Raw genomic sequence first — 10034 nt, forward strand, 5'->3', positions numbered from 1 at the left:
GTATGATCAAAGAGCGACGCCACGCATAAAGGAGAGATCGGACGTCGCTGAGCGATTGCTGTGTATCCGTGCGAATTATCATCTAAGTCGACTTGCTTCTCGGGCTGTCAGCAAGATGTAGTTCTTGAGGAACGACAGACAAGTTTATCTGGGAGAAGCTAAGGCACACCACGTATGTGCATCGATGCACAATCTCAATTGTTGCTGCTTTATATACTTGCATATACGTGCACGCACACTAAACACTCACTCACACTTGCATACAGACAACGGACTAAGTGAGAAGGGAGGATAATAAAGATACAGCATTATTACGAGCGGGAGAAGCTTTTCATAACTCCTTTTTATATAGTTTGTTTTTTCTATATATGAATATATTTGTATGTATAAATACACGTATGCATGCATATATAATATAATATAATATAATATATATATATATATATATATATATATATATATACACAAGCGCGCATCCATATATACACCAATATTTGCATATATATATATGCATATATATATATGCATATATATATATATATACGTGCGTATACACACACGCATACACACAGTCAGAAAAGCTTCTTTAGTTATTTTATTTAACGGAGAAAGCATTTATAACTTAAATTTATTACTTATAATTTATTACATCTCATATTGTTGATTGTTCTGTGGTAAATGCAGCTTTTGAAGGAGACATGGACCCTTCAATGTTTGTTGCTTACACACCTCAGGCCAATGGAGTCCCTCTGGAGTCAAAACTTGCTACTTATATGGTACTATTTTGTCTTTTATTACTGATCAAATCCTTTATTCTCTTTGTTACAATTTAAGCGATACTGCTACTCATTATAAACTTAAATTATTTCTCAATTGCTAATGATTCCAATTTAAATTTCTCTTTGAAAATTTGGAGTGCACTTATGAAAATTATTTATTAAGAAATTACAAAATATTACTCAACATGAACGATTATCTTATAAAAGAAAAAAACTGTTTAAATGTTAATTAACAAAATAACGATATATATATATATATATATATATATATATATATATATATATATATATATATAAAAAAAAAAAAATTTTTTTTTATGGTTTTTTTTTTAAACCTCAAGTGCAGCATTAAATACAGCAAATGTGACAAAACATTTATCTAACTTATCATTGGAGACGTCTAAAAAAGTTGCTGTTGCTACTACTACTACTACTCCCGAGTTTTTACCTGGAAGAGGTGTTTCAAATAGTAATAGCACATCACCCAACATCTTTAATAATTCTTATCATTCCCAGGAAAATGTTGGGGGTACAACATATTTTTATGTACAAAATCCTGTTGTTGATCCCGCTATCACTGTTGTAGATGGAAATGAAATTGTAAGTAAAATTATATCAATTTTTGTTGATCTTTTATATTCTGAAATATATTGCCCCTTTCATTTTTATTTTTTATCTTATTAAATTATTAAGTTATGTAATAGATATCGTTGGTAATAATTAAAATAATTATTGGCTAAATAATTATTTGCTTTTATTGATAAACTTTTTTTAATAAAGCTAAATTGTAAATATTTATTTAGGTTGGCAACGTAGAACCTCCACCACTAGCTTATATTTATCCAGGCACACCATCTTACCTACAGTTAATGAAAGTGTCAAAGCCTGCATCTAACAATGTAGAATCCGTTACGCCACCGCCTCCACAGACACCAAGTTTCTTTGTTAATGAAACTTTGCGGATAGAAATACTTCAAAAAAATGCACTAACACTAGCTCAACCAGATCATATACAATATCCAGACATACCCGCTGAAGTTGAAAATTATCATGATTTGGTTCCAATGGAGTTAATGCAAAAACCTGTTTCAACAGTACTTGGCTACCAATCATCGACATATAAAGCTACAAATATTAAAAACGGAACAAAGTATTGTCTACGACGTATTCACGGTTTGTTATATATAAATTTTTCTAAAATTATAAAATTATATCATATCTAAAGACTGATAATTGTAAGGTATAATTTGCTTTGTGATAATTAAACTATAAAATTTTATAACTTATTTTTTTAAATTAAATGTGATCAGACTAACTTAAATTTATGCTTCTCATCAGTTTGAAATCAATTTTGTCATATTATTATTTTATTATTGAATAAAGATTTTAATTTATAGAATTCAGCTTAACAAATACGAAGTGTATGGTACTCGTTGATATGTGGAAAAAATTAGCACATACAAATCTTGTACAGTTAAGAGAGGTGTTTACTACAAAAGCATTTGGTGATCATTGTAAGTATTAATTTACATTGTCAATCTTATAATCTTAAATTAAATTATACATTATCAAATAATACTATTTAAAAATTTGTTTTGTACGCAGCGATAGTATTTGTTTACGATTATCATCCTGGCTCTGAGACATTATTAAATAAACATTTCTCTGCAACTGAACTAAATGGCTATACAGATCCATTTTCTTCTGATCCAAATGCTCCACGTCCATACAGTCATACAAAGAATACAATACTTAGACAGCAGCATAATAGCATGCTTCCAGAGAGTATAATTTGGAGCTATATAATTCAACTTACTGCAGCCCTTCGTGTGATTCATGCAGCTGGTATTTATTTCTTACATTGCATAAAATATATTATCATATTGTTGTTTGTACAGTTATTTTTGTTGCTTTTTTGATGTAGTACTTAATAATTCCTTAATATTTATTATGTTCTTTGTAAATATTCATGAATTTATTTATTTTATCGATATTAGATGTATACATAATCGACTGTTACTTTAAACATATATTTGTTTTGTAAATATTAAAACAAAAATTTATCATAATTATTTTCACTGATAGCTTTTATTAACAATTTTTTTAATTATTTAGTATAATAATTACTGTATCGTACGGTATAACTAAATGTATTGTAATTAAATAATGTCGATTAGTTACTTTGAATACTTGTAACTTGTACTTGAAATAAAAGACAACTCCGTGTTTTACAGTTCATTTATTGCCAGTCGATAGAAGCTATAAATATTCTAAGATGGTTATTAATTAACTTTTTATTTTCATTTATACCGAATTGTTTTGGTTGCTTTTTTTTTTTTTTTTTTTTTTTTTTTTTTTTTTTTTTTTTTTTTTTTATTAAATAAATACATCAATTATTTCTTATCAAAATTATCAACAAAAATGATTGTGCTGCAAGTTGTTCAATAGATATTTGATAGCTGAGCGATGATTGGACAAACCTTTGTATTATCTAGTTAATGGCTATCAATAATTTTTCGACTTCTAGGTCTAGCATACAGGTGCTTAGATCCTACCAAAGTTTTGTTGACTTCTCGTACGCGGCTGCGTATAAGTTGTGCTGCGGTACCGGACGTCGTTACCTTCGATGGTAACACCCCGAATCCTTTAAGCCTGATCCTATTGCGCTCGGAAAATTGGTTCTCGCACTGGCCTGTCGCAGTCTTCTTGCAGTTCATCGAGATAATATGCAAGCATCTCTTGAACTCGTTGCACGCTCTTACTCAACCGATCTCCGGAATCTCATACTGTTCGTATATTTAATGCTCACCTTTATTTTATTTTAATACACTGTATTGTTCAAATAAGCAAATAACTTTTTTACTTTTTATGTAACATTTAATGTTTCATTTGTATTTAAATTTTAATTATACATTTAAATTATAGTATAATTTGGTTTGTAAATAACATTATTTCCTTGTAATCAATATTTTAAAAATTGTTTAAGTCTAAATGACATTAAATTCATCGAAATGACTAACGTGTTAAAAAGTTAGTAAAAAATTATCAATGTTTAAAAAGTTTATTAAGCTCAAATATTTTGATTAAAGCAAATCAAAAGTAATTCAAAGTATTAATTATAAAATTATAATCAACACATTGTACAATATATTTCTTTGATTATTTACAAATGGATTATATTCAGGTATTTATTATCGAATCAAGCACGAAGAAGTGTGACAGATTTAATGCCAATGATTGGTGCGCGTTTTTATACCCAATTGGATGCGGCACAGTTTTGTTCGGACGTGCTTGAGAATGAGCTAACGAAAGAACTTGAAAATGGAAGGCTTTTTAGGCTAATTGTCAAGCTGGCCACTATTAATGAACGACCTGAGCTTAATCTTGATTCACAATGGTCAGAAACCGGAGATCGTTACATGCTCAAATTGTTTAGGGATTATGTTTTCCATCAAGTTACAGCTGATGGAAAGCCTTGGTTAGATTTAGCTCATGTCGTATCGTGTTTAAATAAATTAGATGTTGGTGCACCAGACAAGGTGAGTTAGTATATTTTTTCTTTCAGTAACATTATTGTACTTCATGAATACTTTGATTCATTGATCTTATTTTTAATATTCAAATAATTCAATTCAAAACCTTGCAGTATGTAGTTTCAAAAACTCATTTAATATATTATCCAGTATTTCATATGAAATTTATTATAAGGTTTTACTTATGGAAAAAATTGAAGCTATAATTAATTTTTATGGATGAAATATTAATTAATCATATTATTAACAATTATTGATGTATCTTTTTTTTTCTTTTTTTTTTTCTTTTTTTTTCTCTCTTCTTTTTAAATAAAATTTCATTTATTTTCCTGAGCTTTCTCTTCAAATTGAGACCTTATTATTAAAGTTTTCTATTATGTGCTCTTTGTTCATGTCTCAGATTTTAGAATTCTAAAATTGTATTACAAATTATAATATAATACACAAATAGATATACGTAATTTTATTTTCATGCTAAACCATTATAATTATGTCTTACAAACAATAGTATATCAATTAATGCTTTTATAAATTAAAAATGATATTTTTTGAAACTCCAAAATGTAAATTAAAAATTCAATCGTCTTAATTACCAATGTAGCTAATCACGACTTTGTGCAATTAATAATCAAATTTCCATAAATTTTTCTACCACTTTTTAAGAAATTTTATATTTTCGAATCTTTAACATCCAAATTTGAAGATTCTGACTTTAATTTTTATATTTTCTAATAAGCAGATCTGCTTAGTTTCACGAGACGAACAAAGCGTGCTTATTGTTAGCTATGCTGAATTGCGACACTGCATGGAAACTTCGTTCAACGAACTAGTACAAGCTAGTAAAGGCTTTGCTGCAGAAGCTGTCTAAATCATCACGGATAACGATTAAAAAGCCTCCTGGCATTTATAACATATAAGACATCAACATCTGAAGCACTATCACTGTATAAAGTTCTGCAATGGACTGGTGGTAAAAGTAGTAGTGACAGATACATGAAATGAAAACTGGATTTGTATTAGGGAAAGCGTATATTGTAAAGTAATTTTTTTATGAAGATACGTTTTGTGCAAAGAAAAAAATCTAAAAACGCAGAATGAAATAAAATAAAAAAGATATTATTTAGACAGTATGTGAGATGAATGCATTATGGTTACAGAGTGACTCTAAAATGGTGGATCGTCGGGTTATTCTTCACGTGTCTAAGTGCGTTCTAGTGTTTATGAAAATTAATTGTAATATACGTATGTGCAAAAAAAGAAAAAAAAAACAAAAAGAAATCATGTAATGATGTAAATGGAAACATCTGAATTTGCTACGTGAAAAGCAAAATTCGTTACGGTACTATTGCGATGAAACTGTACACAAAACTTAACGCGCTGAAAAAATCTAAAACGATACCTAAACACAATCGGTGTATAGGCTAGATATCATTAGGTTTTAGGTACAGATCGTAAGCATTAATTTTGAAATAAATGTTTATTTTTGAAAGCAATCTTAAATAACTGGTATTTTTAATCTATTTTACAAAATTTACCGGTTAATTAATTTATTTATTTATTAAAATTAATAGGCTGTGAGATCGTAGAAGAATAAAGATATATATTAATTACAAAATAAAGAGGAATTCATACTTTCATGAGAATAAACAAAATATTAATAGGCAATTATAAGTATATATTATTATTTTGCTTATTTTGCTTGAACAACTACAATTTATCTTATTATCTTACATAATTAAATTTATTACTTAATTTGTTAATTATTAAGTTATTATAGTTCATTTACTTTATAAATAATTGCAGACTAGTATGTAGAAGCAATTATAATTGGTGTAGTTTGCGTTTTTCTAAAGTACAGCTATATTTTATTATATTTTATATTATTTAATTTTAAGAATAACATAAGTAAAATATTGATATTTCAAAAACACTTAATTCTTTTAAGCTTTTTTTATATGTATAATTATGTAACATTTGATATGTATATTTAGTTATTTATTAACTTTATATATTATATTTTACTACTTACAAAAGGTACAATTGATCGAATTGTATGCTTAGAAAAATTATATTAAGAAAATTCTTAAGTAGAAAAATCAAATTGCTAAATTTTTTTTTTTTTTTTTTACATATATTTAAGAAGCAACACTAAATTTGTTTTCTGTCTCTCTCTCTCTCTCTCTCTCTCTCTCTCTCTCTCTCTCTCTCTCTCTCTCTCTCTCTCTAAATATATATTTCATATCTCACACACACGTGTGTGTGCGCCTGCTGTGTGTGCTTTTTCAGTTGGTTAACAAATTTTCAATTTCCACTATCTTCTAACATTATTCTTTATCATTTTTTAATTTTCATTAGTTAAATATGTGTATAGAAGAATTTATAAATAATATAGTAATGCAAATAAAAATTAAACATTCGTTTACTATTTTTATACAGAGCTAAATGATTTATTATAAGTTAATAACAAAGATTATAAAGATTTTAGAACTAATGATCTTACAAAAAAAATTTTGTAGTATACAAATGCCTTATATAAATCTACCGTAGATTTATTTTATTAATTCGATTATAATGCATTTCGTACAGAGATAAAATAATTGATAATAGTTCTTTAAACTTATGGTGCACATTTATGGTGAATTAATTTTTTAAATCAATTTAATAAACATATAAATTTTAGTAAATCATTTTTCTTTATGAAGAAAAAAGTATAGAAAAAAATGTAGAAAACAAATTTTTATCAAATTTTTAAAATTAATTTTTGATATTTAGGACTTAGATATTTCTTGGATTACATTTATATATTATAGTAACAAATTTACTAGAAAATTTATTATTATATACATAATTCTACTAATAGTTACAAGTCAGTAATTACTCGGAGCTTTCTATAAACATATAGTAAAAGAGGGTGTAATGTACGACGATTTAAAATTGAATTTAACATAAATCATTATAACAAAGATAAAAATTGAATGAAAGTTTGATAAAATGATACATTTTATTTATTTTCGAAGAATTTAATTGTGATACTTATATCCATCAAATCATGAATTAATATAAGTATTCTCTGTTTTTATATTCCATTTATAAACAAAATCTACAATATTTATAAGTAAGATCATAGGCGTTGATTATCTCTGAAAAAATAAAGATAAATTTTATAAATTATAATCTATTGTTCAAAATTAAAATGATATTTGTAACGTAATTAATATTTATTTGTCATTAGAGCTTCTTAACTTTAATGGTGTTTATAATTTTAATGCATGTAATTTTGCTTGCAATTTTTCATTATTAAATATAGAAAGTACAGTTACTTTTAAAAGTGTATAATAAAATAAGGTAGTTTTTTGTTCCATTCAATGTCTGATGCCCAGTGAATTTTTCGTTATATATTAGATCGATCGATTGATTTTTTACAATTGTATATTTATAATATAAAATTTCTATGTTAAATATTGATCTACAAATAGAGAATATGTTTATTTTATTTTATTAGAAATAGCTGCATAGAAATAAAGAGCTTGTATTAATTGGTAGTATGATTAAATTAAAAAAATAAGAAAAAATATTATAAGTAGAGATAAAGTGAATTTGAAAAAAAGTAAGAAAATAAATGATATTTCGACAGTATCGCAATTTAAAATAGACTTTTTCATGTGACAAGTGAGATGAAACAACGTTTCTACGAAAAGGAGATACAACATCAACAAGTCGTATCAGCCATACACGGCAGTCATAAGAAAAATCTGGACATCGTGTGCTTGGAACCTTTCAAAGTATTGTACACTAGAAGCGGAGCTCAATGACCGTTTAAACTTGATCTCATTTTCTTCGCATTCATATTATCGAGATCGTTCGTACTTCTCTTAATCTTTTTCTTTCACCTTCCGCCCAGTGCAATATATGGGGTCAAAATAACAGTATACGCATACTCAGTCAATAGCTTTGAGGGGATGTCGGCTCTTCTGTAATTGTAGTAATTAAAATGTAATTTTTTTATTTTAACGAGGAATTTATTTTTCTTTGAAGATATAAATTAATTTTGCTATTTGTTATATGTGGTGTCATAGAAGCTCTATGTGACACTTTTATTAAAACTGTATTTTTTGGTTTAATTGCATTTGCTATTAAGAAGAATGAGCGTGCCGATTAATAGTGAAAGATATTCCTTTCATAATTAATGCAAGCACCATGGTGCGGTTTTTACATAAAATACCGTTATAATTATAGTTAGTAATGGTATGAGTTGTTATATCACTGCAGTTATATATATATATATATATATATATATATATATATGTGTGTGTGTGTGTGTGCGCGCGCGCGCGCGCGTGTGGGTGTATATATGTATGTATGTACGTATGCATGGTACATATTATTAATGTAGTTTTTTTTTAGAATTTGTATTTATAGATTCTAACGTATCTTAACATAGTGATTATATTTTGAAATAATTTTATAAAATTACTGAAAATTTTTGCTTTTAAACTTCGTAAGTACTTGCTGGGATACAAATATTTGATAACGATAGTTGACTATGTATTATCGAAGATATTGGAAATTCGGAATGTACACATAAGTACAAGAGGATAACTCAACTGCATTACAGTACTTGTTTATAAGCGTAACGACGAAAATATTGCATTGTAAATTCAACACGAAAGCATTTGGTCATAGCAATTAAATCAGTATATGAAATAATCCATTTTCTCCAATTTATTGAGTGACTAATCGAACGTCCGTTAAGTAGATAGATGGAGTACTCTGACTTGCTAAACGATGAAAAAGGTACCAAGGGCTTCCAGATTGGATGAAGTGTATGCTAAAATGGATGTTGCGATATTGGATTGCAAAAGTGGCTCGACTCATAATGTATGTGGAGCGAGGGAGGCATACTGGATGCGCATAGACATATCAACGAAACGGGCGTGCATTATTGATAGCGCGACTATGCGCACACGCGTAACAGTGTAACGAGGAGTCAATCGCACGCTCACGAAATGGGGTCGCCGCATTTGAATTGTGTAGTCGACGCGAATGCGGTTATTACCCTCATGGCTGCAAGATCCCGAACGCCTGCATACAAGATTTTTTTTCATTTTGCACTCTCCTTCGCTTACAGATCTCTTTGTTGCGTTATTATATATGCAAGGCGATTGAAATTCATATGCATTTTGTAATAATGTGAGTTGGCATAAGTAAATTGCAGCGGCTTGAGTAAAATTTTATTTTATCTAAGCTTATAATGGCAGTAGCTTTTTGGTTGTTCATCCATCACATTTCAAACTTTTGAGGTAGTTATCGACATCATTACCAATTTTAAATCAATGCAGAACTTTATATATTTTTTTAAAGCTTTCAACGTCCATATTCCGAAATTAGGATTTATATAAATAACAGAGACAAGGATGAAAAAATTAATTATTTTAAGCAATGGGTACATATACAAGTACATTGCGCTGTATTTATATTATTTCTTTCGAATATTTCGTTATTTAACGGTTCTATTCTTTTTTTTTTATAATATATGATTTTTTGTTTTCTAATTATGCTAATAAATTAATCAAAAATAATTTCTAAATTTAGAAGTAAAATTTTAAATAAGAACTCTTATGTGCTTTAAGGCAAACATTACACTTTGAAAATAATAAAAATAGAACAAGTAAATGTATTATTACAAGTATTATTTCAAAAAAAAAGAAAGATGTTTTTAACC

At 27.5% G+C, this 10034-nt stretch overlaps 1 protein-coding gene across 1 annotated transcript; it reads left to right on the forward strand.

The window, feature by feature from the left end:
* Positions 1–1115: 1115 nt before the first annotated feature.
* On the forward strand, positions 1116–5184 carry PAN3 (Poly(A) specific ribonuclease subunit PAN3; the record flags this gene model as incomplete). The annotated part of the gene is given in 8 exon segments (XM_011503222.1): positions 1116–1379; positions 1583–1952; positions 2177–2293; positions 2385–2624; positions 3307–3435; positions 3438–3567; positions 3964–4318; positions 5052–5184. Coding segments are annotated over 8 exon segments (1734 nt in total), but the record flags the coding sequence as incomplete, so codon positions are not given.
* Between the last annotated feature and the right edge of the window lie 4850 nt (positions 5185–10034).

This window comes from Ceratosolen solmsi, unplaced genomic scaffold (assembly GCF_000503995.2).
Source record: "Ceratosolen solmsi marchali unplaced genomic scaffold, CerSol_1.0 scaffold45, whole genome shotgun sequence".
Classification (NCBI taxonomy): Eukaryota; Metazoa; Arthropoda; class Insecta; order Hymenoptera; family Agaonidae; genus Ceratosolen; species Ceratosolen solmsi.